Source organism: Heptranchias perlo, chromosome 25 (assembly GCF_035084215.1).
Source record: "Heptranchias perlo isolate sHepPer1 chromosome 25, sHepPer1.hap1, whole genome shotgun sequence".
Classification (NCBI taxonomy): Eukaryota; Metazoa; Chordata; class Chondrichthyes; order Hexanchiformes; family Hexanchidae; genus Heptranchias; species Heptranchias perlo.
Genome location: NC_090349.1, coordinates 34,347,408 through 34,363,753, shown reverse-complemented (window position 1 = coordinate 34,363,753; position 16,346 = coordinate 34,347,408). Strand labels below are relative to the sequence as shown.

General features: G+C 44.1%; 1 protein-coding gene across 7 annotated transcripts in view; it reads left to right on the top strand.

Annotated features, from left to right (window-relative positions):
• smtnb (smoothelin b) overlaps positions 1-16,346 on the top strand; it is a 314,089-nt gene that overhangs the window by 192,023 nt on the left and 105,720 nt on the right. For all 7 annotated transcript variants that reach the window (XM_068005958.1, XM_068005961.1, XM_068005960.1 and 4 more), the window contains one exon: positions 3,121-3,184. In XM_068005958.1, the coding sequence (XP_067862059.1) occupies positions 3,121-3,184 (64 nt within the window). The remainder of the gene's footprint in view (positions 1-3,120; positions 3,185-16,346) is intronic.

Below are 16,346 nucleotides of genomic sequence, written 5' to 3'. Positions count from 1 at the left end.
GCCACACTCGGTCAAATGCTGCCTTGATGTCAAGGGCAGTCACTCTCCCCTCACCTCTGGAATTCAGCTCTTTTGTCCATGTTTGGACCAAGGCTGTAATGAGGTCTGGAGCCGAGTGGTCCTGGCGGAACCCAAACTGAGCATCGGTGAGCAGGTTATTGGTGAGTAAGTGCCGCTTGATAGCACTGTCGACGACACCTTCCATCACTTTGCTGATGATTGAGAGTAGACTGATGGGGCGGTAATTGGCCGGATTGGATTTGTCCTGCTTTTTGTGGACAAGACATACCTGGGCAATTTTCCACATTGTTGGGTAGATGCCAGTGTTGTAGCTGTACTGGAACAGCTTGGCTAGAGGCGCAGCTAGTTCTGGAGCACAAGTCTTCAGCACTACAGTTGGGATATTGTCGGGGCCCGTAGCCTTTGTTGTATCCAGTGCACTCAGCCGTTTCTTGATATCACGTGGAGTGAATCGAATTGGCTGAAGACTGGCTTCTGCGATGGTGGGGATATCGGGAGGAGGCCGAGATGGATCATCCACTCGGCACTTCTGGCTGAAGATGGTTGCAAACGCTTCAGCCTTGTCTTTTGCACTCACGTGCCGGATTCCGCCATCATTGAGGATGAGGATATTTGCAGAGCCTCCTCCTCCCGTTAGTTGTTTAATTGTCCACCACCATTCATGACTTGATGTGGCAGGACTGCAGAGCTTTGATCTGATCCGTTGGTTGTGGAATCGCTTAGCTCTGTCTATAGCATGTTGCTTCCGCTGTTTAGCATGCATGTAGTCCTGAGTTGTCGCTTCACCAGGTTGGCACCTCATTTTCAGGTACGCCTGGTGCTGCTCCTGGCATGCTCTTCTACACTCCTCATTGAACCAGGGTTGATCCCCTGGCTTGTTGGTAATGGTAGAGTGAGGAATATGCCGGGCCATGAGGTTACAGATTGTGCTGGAATACAATTCTGCTACTGCTGATGGCATCCATGAGGCACTGTGGGCCCAGTTTTGAGCTGCTAGATCTGTTCTGAATCTATCCCATTTAGCACGGTGGTAGTGCCACACAACACGTTGGATGGTGTCCTCAGTGCAAAGACGGGACTTCGTCTCCACGAGGACTGTGCGGTGGTCACTCCTACCAATATTGTCATGGACAGATGCATTTGCAACAGGTAGATTGGTGAGGACGAGGTCAAGTAAGTTGTTCGCTCACCACCTGTTGCAGGCCCAGTCTGGCAGCTATGTCCTTCAGGACTCGGCCAGCAGTGGTGCTACCGAGCCACTCTTGGTGATGGACATTGAAGTCTCCCACCCAGACTACATTTTGTGCCCTTGCTATCGTCAGTGCTTCCTCCAAGTGGTGCTCAACATGGAGGAGGACTGATTCATCAGCTGAGGGAGGACGGTAGGTGGTAATCAGCAGGAGTTTCCTTGCCCATGTTTGACCTGATGCCATGAGATTTCATGCGGTCCAGAGTCAATGTTGAGGACTCCCAGGGCCACTCCCTCCTGACTGTATATCACTGTGCCGCCAACTCTGGTGGGTCTGTCCTGCCGGTGGGACAGGACATACCCAGGGATGGTGATGGAAGAATCTGGGACGTTGGCTGATAGGTATGATTCTGTGAGTATGGCTAAGTCAGGCTGTTGCTTGACTAGTCTGTGGGACAGCTCTCCCAATTTTGGCACAAGTCCCCAGATGTTAGTGAGGAGGGCTTTGCAGGGTCGACTGGGCTTGGTTTGCCGTTGTCGTGTCCAGTGCCTGGTGGTCCGTCCAGTTTTATTCTTCTTATGACTTTTCGTCGTGAGATTTTACAACTGAGTGGCTTGCTGGGCCATTTCAGAATCAACTACATTGCTGTGGGTCTGGAGTCACATGTAGGCCAGACCGGGTAAGGACGGCAGGTTTCCTTCCCTAAAGGACATTAGTGAACCAGATGGGTTTTTACGACAATCCAGTAGTTTCATGGCCATCATTACTGATACTAGTATTTTAATTCCAGATTTTTATTTAATTAATTGAATTTAATTAATTGATTTTAAATTCGCCAGCTGCCATGGCGAGATTTGAACTCATGACTCCAGATTTTTAGTCCAGGCCTCTAGGATTACTAGTCCAGTAACATAACCACTATGCTACCATACCCAAGTCCAAATCATTAATATATATCGAAAAGAGCAGTGTTCCTAATATCGACCCCTGGGGAACACCACTCTATACTTCCCTCCAATCTGCTTTCTGTCCCTTAGCCAATTTTGTATCCATGCTACCACTGTCCTTTTTAATCCCATGGGCTTTAATTTTGCTCACAAGTCTATTATGTGGTACTTTATCAAATGCCTTTTTGAAAGTCTATATACGCAACATCAACCGTACAACCCTCATCATTGCTGGAGCAGTGTAGCGGGACCCAGGAGTATAACAAGGAAACCCTCTTCTGATCTGGACCGGGTCTCTATCCCTTCAGTGCATGTACTCTTTTAACCTCTCTGAAGGTGGATTGAGTTAACACTGGGCAAAGTGTTGTTTGGTTCGTTCTTAAGCTGCTTTATTCCACAGTAGGTAAAACATACAGAACACTCAATATGATGAAAGTCATTTGGCACAATCATTTCAACTTCTGTTTGTACCCTTACAACAGTAAAGAACATGTGTATACTAGCCCACTTTGGTGGGGTCTTAATATAAAAACATAAACTCTCACTGAACAGTCCAGGGGCTCCACACTTGCAGCCTGCTGCTGCCTAACTACCCATTCGCAGCCTCTCTGTTGCTTTCCTCACTTCTGATGTTTGTGTTGATTCTTCGAGAGCCTCCCTTCAAAGACTCACAAAGATCAAAGATATTTGTCACCACCAAGGCCGCAGATGTCTCCTGAATGACCAAACATTGCTGAAGAACTGACCATTGTTTGTGTTCTGTGCAAAACAACTGCCCACCCAACTGCCTATAGATGGCCAACTAAGCATTTGAAAGTTTGGGAACACTACACTCTTTCAGGCTGGCTTCTACCCAAAACACATGTTAAAATCTCTTAAGTCCAAGTCTTTTTCATGGACAAATGGCCGAAGAATTTCGAACCATGACAATGATGCATTTGATTTTCTTTGTTACCTCACAGATCACTTACGAAGATCGAACGCCAAGGAACACAGCGACTCAGTCCAAGAAGAAAGAGTTAACTGGTGAGAAGGAGTTGTGTTTTTTATTAGTTAAATAGCCTTGCCATTCTCAAAACGTTTATTTATGTTATAGGTTCCAGGTGCTGACCTCTGATATGAACCATGTATTTGCAGCAGAAGTAAAAAGCAGGCTGGGTAGAGTTCACTAACTGGGTTGATGTAACAGCCTTATTTGGGTCACTTCTATACTCGGCAGTGTGTTCAACAGCTGAGCCATCAGGAGATCAGAAACAGAATTTCTATGCAGACATAAGATTCTAGTAATGTGCAACAAGAGAAATTACTTGGGCCATCAAGCTGTTACGGCACAGTTAGAGGTTTTCTTCCAATACTGTTAACATTTAATACAGAATGGGACCATTTGGGAGTTAAAATGTATACTCTAGCACTGTAGTGCTTTTACAGTGATTGTATATCTCTAATCATTGCATTCCCAATACAAATGCTAGTATGAGGTACCTGTGTGAGTGCCATTCTAGTGCGAGCTTTAAGTGGGTTGGTGCACACAAGATCCATTGCTGATACCAATTATAGCACTTTTACTACTATCCTGGCTGGATCAGCAAATTCAGCATAGGCCTGGGATTAAAGTTGAACCTGAGACCTTCATGTTCAATACTATTCAGTACCACACCATTTGATGTATAGCTAATTGTTTTCACAGCAAAGCTCTTTGTAAAGCCATTTACTAGTGAAGTTTGTATATGCTCTCTCTATAGCAGTAGACAAGGTACAAAACAGGTATTTGCTCCCAGTCAATCATTCTGATGTATCTGCTAAGGAAGCCAAAAGGAATCCTGCAGTTTTAAATTGCCACAATAATTAGGAAAAACTATTTCCTCTGTTGCCTAGGAATTTCTTGGTATGAGCTTGCAATGTTTCCATTTTTGGTGTGTTTACATTCATTCAATGATGTTTTTATTTTTGGATGAGGTGGAACACTCCAATCAGATAAACTTCTTAAACTTCTGACCATTCCTTTTTAGTGTATTTGCAAAGACTAGCCTCATACACGTGCTTTCCCACAGAGCAGAAAAAAGTGCACAGCAAAAAAGGAAATGTGTGGCTCTGGCATTTGCTGGAATGGTGTAAAAGCCATGTCACAGTCTCACATATTTTATCCCAATAAGGAAGGAATTCTTCCAGTAGGTATATTCCAAATAAGACACAGTACAACCTGTTATAATCCAGTTCCGAAAGATTCCCTTTCCTTAACCTTCACTGGCTGCACTTCAGACCTATCAAAAAAAAACAAATCTGCACAGTCTCAGACCATTATATATAGTGTTTAAGTTAGCATATTAAACAGATACAATAGAACTAGTTAACTCTTTCCTTTCAATTGTTTTCTCTTGCTCTCCTCACCTGAAAGCAGTCACTTGTGCTGGAATACAGTTCCACAGGTAGGCCTCCAATATCTCACCCATCTTTTTCAGTGACCCCAGACAGTTAGTGTTAGCTGGCTGCTCTACCATGCAAGGCACCGCAGCCAAGACTGATTCTGCTGTCATCCGATTTCTGCACATGCGCTTTCCAGAACTTTGCCTGCCTGCTCTCGTACCTGAATATGTTGTGTGGTAGGGAGCCCATGAAGAAAGGAAGAAAACAAAAATTAGAATATAATTTCTTACACATTCAGCCCCCTCTAATCTGGCAGCTGACCTTGGTTTTCCTCCTTTGTAATTACCATTGAATGACAGTACTTTTCCTTTTGGGATGACCCAATGGTGGCATTTTGTGAGACGTCCCAGCCCGCATTCAGATGGCACAGTAATAAAACTCTATGCATGTCCCCCTATGGCTTTGTGAGTTTCTCCATTGAGTACCTTAGCTAAGTGAGTACCAGGCTCAATTTCTGCTAATCTAATTAGACTGTCATTAGGATACTACAATTAGTCTTGATGCCCTGGGTTAGGGGAGGTAAAGTAAGCAGGTTTCTCACTTCTGCTCGCTATTCAGTGGACCCCCCAAAATAGCAAATGCACATGTGGTCATTGGATAACGTCAGAGTCGGTTTCAATTGTGATGCCCACCATTGTTGAATTGGGATTCTTAAACACTCATAAGGGTTTTTCTGCAACATTTGTTGTTTTAGTTGTGTCTATACTGTCTTACCATTACAGTCGTTCCTGATCTAGAAGTTCAGTGTGTACTGCAGTGAGATGGTTAGTTTAACCACAGATAAACCCTGGCTCCTTTTCTCCACTACCAACCAACTCCCTGAACCCATCTCTCCTGCCCCCTCCACCCGCACCTCCAATAATAGATGCAAAGAGCTGAAGGACTTCTTTCATGAAGATTGAGACCATCCGTTCTGCTGCTTCACCCCGTTACCCTTGCATACCAAGCCAAAATTTTCCCCAGGCTCCCTTCTCGCTTACCGCTGAATATGTGTTTTTATCTAGTTTCTCTTTTATCTTCCTTCAGGTCCTTTCCAAACTTATTTTGTTCATGAACTCTACCTCTTGCTCCCATGACCCCATTCCTGCTAAACTGTTGACTACCCAATTCCCTGTCCTCGCCCCCATGCTAAATGATGTGGTAAATGTTTCTCCCTCTTCAGGTCTGTCCCTCTCTTTTGCAAAACTGCTGTCATCACTCCTTCCTCAAAGAACCCACTTTGATCCACTTCATCCTTGCAAACTACCGCCTCCCTTTTCTCTTCAAAGCTCTTAAACGTGTTATCGCCTGCCAAATTCATGCCCTTCTTTCCCACAACTCCATATTTGAATTTTTCCAATTAGGTTTCCTCCCCTACCACAGCATTGAAATGGCTCTAACCAGAGTCACAATTGACATTCTCTGTGACTGACCAAGGTGCATTTTCCCTCGTCATCATCCTTGACCTTTCTGCAGCTGTTGACATGGCTGATCACAACATCCTCTTCCAATGCCTCTCTTCTGTTGTGCACTAAATGGGTTACACTCTTAACTATCCAATCTAGCCATGGCATTTCAAGCAATGGCTTCTCTTCCTGCTCCTACACTGTTACCTCTGGAGTCACCCAAGGATCTATCCCTGGTCCCCTTGACTTCCTTATCTATATACTACCTCTTAGGGACATCATCTGCATACATGACGTCAGCTTCCACATGTATGCTGACAACATCTAGCTCTACCTCTCTTGACCCCTCTACTTGCCTCGCTCTTGTCAGATTGCTTGTCTGATATCCAGTCTTGGATGAGCTGCAATTTCTTCCAGTTAAACATTGGAAAGACCAAAGCCATTGTCTTTAGCCCCCACCAAAAACTCCATGCCCTTTCCACTGATTCTATTCTACTGTCTTAAACTGAACCAGACTGTTTACAATCTCAGTGTCCTATTCAACCCGAGCTGAGCTTCCGATTTCATATCCTTTCCATCGCAAAGACAGCCTTCTTCCACCTCCATAACATTGACTGCTTCTGCTCCTACCTCAGCCCATCTGCTGCTGTGACCTTTGTCACCTCCAGACTCGAATGTTCCAATGCTCTCCTGGCTTGCCTCCCATTCTCCACCCTCTGTAAACTTCAGCTCATCCAAAACTCATCTGCCCATATCCTATACCGCACTAAGTCCCATTCACCTATCAGCCCTATCCTCCGATCTACATTGCCACCAGGTCCTCCAAAGTCTCCAATTAAAAATTCTCAACCTCGTGTTTACTCATGTAACTTTTTCCAGTCCTAATAACCCCTCTGCACTCTCAGTTCCTCTGAATCTGGCCTCTTGTGTATCTCCCCTCTCTTCGCCCACCATTGGTGACTGTGCCTTCACCCACCTAAACCCCACACTCTGGCATTCCCACCTTAAACCTCTCTACCTCCCTATCTTAATGTATCCTTCTTTGGTTTGGGGTCCATTTTTTTTTTGATTACCCATCTGTGAAGCAGCTTGGCTGTTTTTTCTACGTTAAAGGCACTATATAAATTATAAGTAAATGTTATAGTAGATTGCCCTATCTGCTCTGGTCTAAAGCCATGAGCACATTGAGGCTGATCTAAAACTGACAAGACTCATTACAGGTGAAGTTGGTAGATTGGAGGGTCAGGCATCCATGGAACTTTAATGCCTCAGGAGCAGTGAAATGAGTGTTATTACCTCAAAATTGCATTTGCAAGCCTAGACCGAGAGTGTCGTGACATTGAACTAGGCATGGCATCGTAGCTGAGGATGATTTTATTATCATTCAATTACTACATGCAGTACTTCCGGTGCCTGCTGTCATGCCTGGGGATAATGCATGGGAGAGAGAGGCCATAACAAGGAAAAAAAAACTTTAAAAAAATCTGTGCAGCTGGATTCAGCATTGCAGAATGCTGAGACTCAAAGCAATGACAATAGTACTTAAATTGAAACTTTTATCCAAACAATCAGCAGGATGTAACTGCAACTTTTTCTCTGACCGCAGTAGGTATTTGCATTGTTTTCTTTTATCATTGGCTCAATTTGTGCTGCAACTACAAATTCACACTGGAACCTGTGGTATTGATGCTGTGGAATTGTTCATTCCGTTCTGTGAGGTGGAAATGTCCCTACCGGCTATGTCCCAGATTTACAATCACCTGATGTCCAGTTGTTAAACCTTTCCATGGCCAAGGATCGAATCCAACCCTTTCCCACCTTCTGAGCCATGAGGAACATTGAGTGGAAGAGCCCCTATCTAATTGTGATTTAGTCTTCTGTATATTTACGTGCCACAAAAATAGGTTGTTCACATTGTTTTCTCCAATTGGTAGATGAATGGTATGGAGTAAACTCTCTTGAGATAAAGAGTACCACCATATGAGGTACTGAATTCAATTTGAATAAACATTAACTGAACTTGATACAGTTATAAAAATGGAGATACTGTTTTGACAGACTCATTATGTCATGCCTTACCATCTGTGTCCTTCAAGTGATTTAGTGTAACCTTTTAAAGCAGCATTGCCTCATCATTTTCAAATTTTTGCTCAAACCAAACATTGTTACTTTATTTCCACCCGAGTCATTTTTATTTAAATTTCTTTGGTGGTATCTAATCTCTATTTTCTTCCCGGTCGTGATCATCCCTCTGACCTGCAGATGAGAGTTTGTCTGGACACTCTGAACCCCCGCCTCCATCAAATGCCGCTCTGCACCAGCTGCTGGGATGTGTGTGCCAGTAGCGTGGGAATAATTCTTCAATTCGTTTTCTCTCCCCAACACAGTTGAGATTGAGAACTCCGCAGCGTGCAAAATTAACCCAGAGTTCCCCCCCAACTGCTACGAGTCCACTTGGTGTTTTAGCATGCTACAAGCCCCAGATGTTTTGTTGATTATTAAGTTGAATCACCACCCTGCAATAAATATTTCAAAATTATCCCGATGCTGGTTTTTAGAAAGAGAGAAGTGGGAAGCTTCTGTTCACCTAGCCAGTCATTCCATTAACCCATTACCCTTCCCATGGATGATAGTTTCACACACATCAGGATAGTGGTATCTGAGAGGCAGTGACATGAGCACTTCACTGAATTGATGACTTTTTACAAAACAATAGCCTAGAAGTTAATGTGGTTGATATTAGCAGTCAAACACATAATGCATTAGTATAACATTCCTTTGTAAACTGTTTTAATCCAGGTATTAACCTGTTTGTTTTAAACATATTTATTTGTTTTAAATATTAAATAGTGGTTGGAGGACTGCCATACAAATGCAGTAAGCATTCGATCACTGATATCATCAACACTAATGTTTACATTAATATCTGCACATCAAATTGTTTTGGAATATATTTGGCTGCACTTTGTCAATATTTATTTGTTTTCTCTTTCTCATCTGGCCGAGACCTGAAGGACATAGCTGCCAGAATGCACTTGCGGCAGGTGGTGAGCGAACCAACACAAGGGAAAAACCTAGTTGACCTCGTCCTCACCAATGTACCTGTCGCAGATGCATCTGTCCATGACAGTATTGGAAGGAATGACCACCGCACAGTCCTTGTGGAGATGAAATCCTATCTTCACACTGAGGACACCATCAAACGTGTTGTGTGGCACTACCACCTTGCCAAATGGGTTAGATTCAGAACCGATCTAGCAGTTAAAAACTGGGCAGATATGAGGCGCTGTGAGCCATCAGCAGCAATAGAATTGTCTTCCAGCACAATCTGTGACCTCATGGCCCGGCATATTCCTCACTCTACCATTACCAACAAGCCAGGAGATCAACCCTGGTTCAATGAGGAGTTTAGAAGGGCATGCCAGGAGCAGCACCAGATGTACCTAAAAATGAGGTGCCGACCTGGTGAAGCTACAACACAGGACTACATGCATGCTAAACAACAGGAGCAACATGCTATAGACAGAGCTAAACGATTCCACAACCAACGGATCAGATGAAAGCTCTGCAGTCCTGCCATATCCAGTTGTGAATGGTGGTGGACAATTAAACAACTAACGGGAGGAGGAGGCTCCGTGAACGTCCCCATCCTCAATGATGGCAGAATCCAGCACGTGAGTGCAAAAGACCTTCAGCCAGATGTGCCGAGTAGATGATCCATCTTGGCCTCCTCCCGATATCCCCACCATCACAGAAGCCAGTCTTCAGCCAATTCAATTCACTCCACGTGATATCAAGAAACGGCTGAGTGTACTGGGTACAACAAAAGCTATGGGTCCCGACAACACCTGGCTGTAGTTCTGAAGACTTACGCTTCAGAACTAGCCGCACCTCTAGCCAAATTGTTCCAGTACAGCTACCACGCTGGCATCTACCTGACAATGTGGAAAATTGCCCAGGTATGTCCTATCCACAAAAAGCAGGACAAATCCAATCCGGCTAATTACCGCCCCATCAGTCTACTCTCAATCATCAGCAAGATGATGGAAGGTGTCATCGACAGTGCTATCAAGCGGCAATTACTCACCAATAACCTGCCCACCGATGCTCATTTTGGGTTCCGCCAGGACCACTCGGCTCCAGACCTCATTACAGCCTTGGTTCAAACATGGACAAAAGAGCTGAATTCCAGAGGTGAGGTGAGAGTGACTGCCCTTGACATCAAGGCAGCATTTGATTGAGTGTGGCATCAAGGAGCCCTAATAAAATTGAAGTCAGTGGGAATCAGGGGGAAAACTCTCCAGTGGCTGGAGTCATACCTAGTATAAAGGAAGATGGTAGTGGTTGTTGGAGGCCAATGATCTCAGCCCCAGGACATTGCTGCAGGAGTTCCTCAGGGCAGTGTCCTAGGCCCAACCATCTTCAGCTGCTTCATCAATGACCTTCCCTCCATCATAAGGTCAGAAATGGGGATGTTCGCTGATGATTGCACAGTGTTCAGTTCCATTCGCAAGCCATCAGATAATGAAGCAGTCTGTGCCTGCATGCAGCAAGACCTGGACAACATCCAGGCTTGGGCTGATAAGTGGGAAGTAACATTCGCACCAGACAAGGGCCAGGCAATGACCACCTCCAACAAGAGAGAGTTTAACCACCTCCCCTTGATATTCAATGGCATTACCATTGCCGAATCCCCCACCATTAACAGCCTGGGGGTCACCGTTGACCAGAAACTTAACTGGACCAGACACACAAATACTGTGGCTACGAGAGCAGGTCAGAGGCTGGATATTCTGCGGCAAGTGACTCACCTCCTGACTCCCCAAAGCCTTTCCACCATCTACAAGGGACAAGTCAGGAGTGTGATGGATACTCTCCACTTGCCTGGATGAGTGCAGCTCCAACAACACTCAAGAAGCTCGACACCATCCAGGACAAAGCAGGCCGCTTGATTGGCACCCCATCCACCACCCTAAACATTCTCTCCCTTCACCATCGGCGCACTGTGGCTGCAGTGTGTACCATCCACAGGATGCACTGCAGCAACTCGCCAAGGCTTCTTCGACAGCACCTCCCGAACCCGTAACCTCCAGCACCTAGAAGGACAAGGACAGCAGGCACATGGGAACAACACCACCTGCACGTTGCCCCCCAAGTCACACACCATCCCGACTTGGAAATATATTGCCGTTCCTTCATCGTCACTGGGTCAAAATCCTAGAACTCCCTACCTAATAGCACTGGGAGAACCTTCACCACACGGACTGCAGCGGTTCAAGGAGGTGGCTCACCACCACCTTCTCAAGGGCAATTAGGGATGTGCATAAATGCTGGCCTTGCCAGCGACGCCCACATCCCATGAACGAATAAAAAAAACATCCTCCCCATTTCTATTCACCATTCTCCAGCCACACGGGCAAATGGGTGACTTATTTGCTCTTTACTAGTACCCCTTTGTAACCAACTACTGGAAGTTGCATGAAAATGGCCTGAGATAACTTATCAGTTAAGCTCTCCCACACTGACAGTCTTTTTAAGATCAGGAATGTGGTGAGTTATAGGCACAAACCCATTTGTCTGCTGCCCTGTAGCACAGAGCATTGGTATGTGAACCTGCTCCATTGTGCTTCATGGCTGTCCGGGTCATTGTTTTAAAGTATCGTATTTTCCCCTTTCTCCCTTTGAGAATACTTAGTCTTGCTAGAGTGCAGTTCCATGACCACTTGGAATCCTCCAATACTTCACCTAAGTGACATTCTTCATGTCTGAGCTTGGACAATGAGTATTGGAAAGCAATTCAATTTTGGTGATCATCACAGACAAGCCCAATCCTGTTCTTGCTCAACATCTTTAAGCATCCAATTTTTATCAAGTCACTAGATAGTGATCAAGAGCAGGAGCGTAGGCTGACTTTTACCCTCCTTAATGTACTGAAGGCAATTATAGCGCCTTAACTGCTGCCTCAACTCACATTAGTACTGTATTGTTTATGAGGATAAAGCAGTTTTTAATGGTGTGACCTGGCCTTCTAAATTGATTTGTAGCTTATTAATCCCCTCTCGTGGCTGCAGATGGATGTATATCTTGTTAGTGTGTAGTTAATGCTTTTATCACCCTCAACAATTATCTAAACGGATACAAAAAATATATACGTTGTTGCTTGTACTTTGCTGTATTTCCCTATGTGCTTCCCATCGTCAGTTTTTTATTGTTGTGACTTCTAGATTTGGCACACAGACCATCTTCATCTTATTTGAAAACTATTGCTAAGAACAGCTGTGACTATTCTGCAGCTTTGCTTATTACACCATTCACAAGCAGACCCTGACAAAACAGCTGATGCAAGTAACAGTTTATCTCCCTAATTTGTCTTGCCAATTTTATGTCCATACCTACTTTCTTGAAGGCAATGTGGATTTTATTTTTAATTCAGTTTCTTCTCTGCCCCCTTCTGAAGATATTACTTCCTTGCTGAGTTACAGTTCCATGGACAGCAGTTTCCCTTCTTTACCTTGCCCAAGTACCCATTATTCATGTAGCCATGACAGTATTAGCAAACATGGGGAACATCACAACTGAGCCCATTTCTTGTTTGTAGTCCTTCGGTGCAAACCATCTTTTATCTTCAGTGCAGTCCCCAATAAAGTGAATGATTAAAGTGTCACCAAACTGTACCTAAGCTGCCTGCACTCACATGAATTGAGTATGTACCTGCAGAGGAAGAGTCTCCAAACTAAACTACTGGTTAGCAGGGTAGATAAAGGCGAACCAATGGATGTAGTATATTTGGATTTTCAAAAGGCATTCCATAAGGTGCCACACAAAAGGTTGTTACACAAGATAAGGGCTCATGAGGTTAGGGTTAAGATATTAGTATGGACAGAGGATTGGTTAACGGACAGAAAACAGAGAGTAGGAATAAATGGGACATTTTCACGTTGGCAGGCTGTAACTAGCGGGGTACTGCAAGGATCAGTGCTTCGGCCGTAGCTATTTACGATCTATATTAATGACTTCGATGAAGGGACCAAGTGTAATATATCCAAGTTTGTTGACGATACAAGCCAGGTGGGAAAGTAAGCTGTGAGGAGGACACAGAGTCTGCAAAGGGATATAGACAGGTTAAGTGAGTGGGCAAGAAGGTGGCAGATTGCGTATAATGTGAAGTTATTCACTTTGGTAGGAAGAATAGAAAATCAGAATATTTCTTTAATGGTGAGAAACTATTAAATGTTGGTGTTCACAGGGATTTGGGTGTCCTTGTACACGAAACACATAAAATTAACATACAGGTACAGCAAGCAATTAGGAAGGCAAAAGGTATGTAGGCCTTTATTGCCAGGGGGTTGGAGTACAAGAGTAAGGAAGTCTTGATGCAATTGTACAGGGCTTTGGTGAGACCACACCTGGAGTACTGTGTACAGTTTTGGTCGCCTTACCTAAGGAAAGATATACTTGCCTTAGGGCAGTGCAATGAAGGCTCACTAGATTGATGCCCGGGATGAGGGTTGTCCTATGAAGAGAGATTGAGTAGAATGGGCCCATACTCTGGACTTTAGAAGAATGAGAGGTGATCTTATTGAAACATATAAGATTCTGTTAGGGCTTGACAGGGTAGATGCTGAGAGGCTGTTTCCCTTGGCTGGAGAGTCTAGAACTAGGGGACATAGTCTCAGGATAAGGGGTTGGCCATTTAGGACTGAGATGAAGAGAGCTTTCTTCACTCAGAGGGTTGTGAATCCTTGGAATTCTGTACCCCAGAGAGCTGTTGATGCTCAATCGTTGAGTATATTCAAAACTGAGATTGATAGATTTTTGGACTTTAAAGGGAATCAAGGGATATGGGGACCAAGCTGAGTGGAGTTGAGGTCGAAGATCATTAAAGATCTTATTGAATGGTGGAGCAGACTCGAGGGGCCGTATGGCCTACTCCTCCTCCTATTTCTTATGTTCTTATAAGTTTTGCCAAGTAAAAGCAGAAAATATTGGTAACACTCAGCAGGTCAGGCAGTATCTGTGGAAAGGGGAAGGTAAAGTGTTTTGATATGGATTATATCCAACAAATTGGATTTCTCAGTACTTCAGTTTGGAGACTCTTAGCACCCTGATAGATTTCTGCGAGCCAGACACTTGACTGACCAAAAAATATTTTGTGGACAGCAGTGACATATTTCAACTAGTGAAGGTGATCGTAACCTACATAGAATCATAGAATGTCAGTATAGAAACAAGCCATTGGGCCATCAAATTGGTGCGAATGTTTATCTCCAAGTGAGCCACCTAGACTAATTCCACTCTCCTGCTAGCTCCTCGTAGTCTTTAACTTTCCTCTTTTCAAGCAGCTATCTAAATCCCTTTTAAAGGAACTCATGGACTCAGCTTCAATAGCGGTTTGTAATAGAGGTTTCCGCATTATAACCACCCCCTTATTTTTTTTTCTAACATTTCCTATAATTCTTTGTATTATTACCGTAACTTTATGCACTCTTGCTACCATCTTGCCAAATAGTGAAAATCACTATTTATCATTACCCTTCATAATCTTGAAAACCTCTATTGGATTACCTCTTGACCTTCTCAGCTCTATTGAAAAAAGCCATGACTACTTAAATCTCTCTTCATAACTGCAACCCCTCATCCCTGATAACATGTTAGTGAATCTGTGCTGCACCTTTTTGATTGCATGTCTTTCCTTCCTATAATGGAGTGGCCAAAACTGCACACACTAGCTCCAAGTAGGAAAGCAGCTGAGAGCTTGCATTGGAGTTAGCGCTCCAACATTGCTCCCTGTTTGGAGTGTGGGATTGCAAAACCTCTAATACTTCTACTGCAGCCTAACTAAGAAAGTACCAATGTTATATAAGATTATAGTTGGCTAAGACAGAGCGTCTACAAACTAATCAATAATTTTAAAAGCTTTAAATTCATAAGGACATTACTTGTTTTATAACACACGTTGGTGCGTTTTCATTAGTGAAGGTATATCATATTTCACTGCTGGTCAGGATATATCCTGTTGTGAACCAATGTGATAGATACCCTATATTTATTAAATCACTCTATTTATATGCACGTATAATATATTTTTGCCCTCATTTTTTGTACCAATTCTGTTCCTGCTCATCCTGCTTTCCTGCAGCAGTTGACTAATTACTTGGGTACCATTCCATAGGTACACCCAAGAGGGACCGAGCCTAAATGTCCATTATGCACCTGTGACCCGTGACTATTAGCAAGAGATTTGGACGTATGGAGCATCACAGTCTACCTGACTATGTCCTTGATATCCACATATGCACTTCCAGCAGAGGTCATTGGATAATTATCAGGAACTGAGTTTTTATCTGTTTTTTCACCTCTCCCAGGAGATTACATGGCTTTAGAGTGGGGTGGGGGGGTGTATGTATTGTGATGCACAAGGCATTGCAGCTGTGTGAGACAGGCTGGATGGATCTGTGGGTCTTTTCCTGTCCGTCATTGTTGTATGTTCATATGAGTTAGTTGATCTCAACCGGGACAGTAATCTACACATAAGCACTTTCTGGTAGGGGTTACTGGATAGTGTCAGGATTGAGAAACTTGACTGATTTTTTCCCCCCCTCCCCCCTCTCCCCATTCCTAGTCTAGGGCACTAATGGCAATTGTAGCACCCTTACCACCATCCCTGCAGAGAGCAGCTAACTGAGCACTAACCAGGAATAAAACCTTGAACCTCATTAGTAAAAGGTATCTTCTTGTGATAGCACTCTCGTCTCTAGATCATAAGTCTGTGGGTTCATGCCACACTGCACATCATTTAGGCTGACACCTCAACGCAACACTGAGGGAGTGCTCCATTGTCGGAATTGCATTCTTTCAGATGAGAAGATAAACTAATGTCCCGTCTGCTCTCAGGTGGATGTAAAAGACCCCAATTTAGAATTGTATACACTCTTTCCAAATGCTGCTTTCCCATTGCCCACTCTTGGCACATTTCTGTGGGGGTCCAGGAGAATTCTCCTCCAGAAAATTTTAAATTTTTGCCTTAAAATGATGCATTCTGGCTAATTCTCAGCACTTTTTAACCTCGCAATTAATAGATTTTTAAAAATCGATATTTATGTTTACCTGTATTCAGCAGATCAATCACTTCTGGCAAAAGCTTCCCCAGTCGCTCTCACCACTACAAAGAGACACCCTCCTCCTGTGACTCTCTCCTCCTAGTTCACTGGAATACTTACAAAGGCACTTTTACTCTCCAAGTACCCACAATTCAGGTGCACCCTCCCCCTCCCAGTTCACAGGGGCACCTGCCCCTCCTACCTCCCCCTTTCAGTGCATTATGTCCCCTCTCTCCAGCTCACAGAGACACTCTGCCTATTTTATATTGCCAGGCCTTG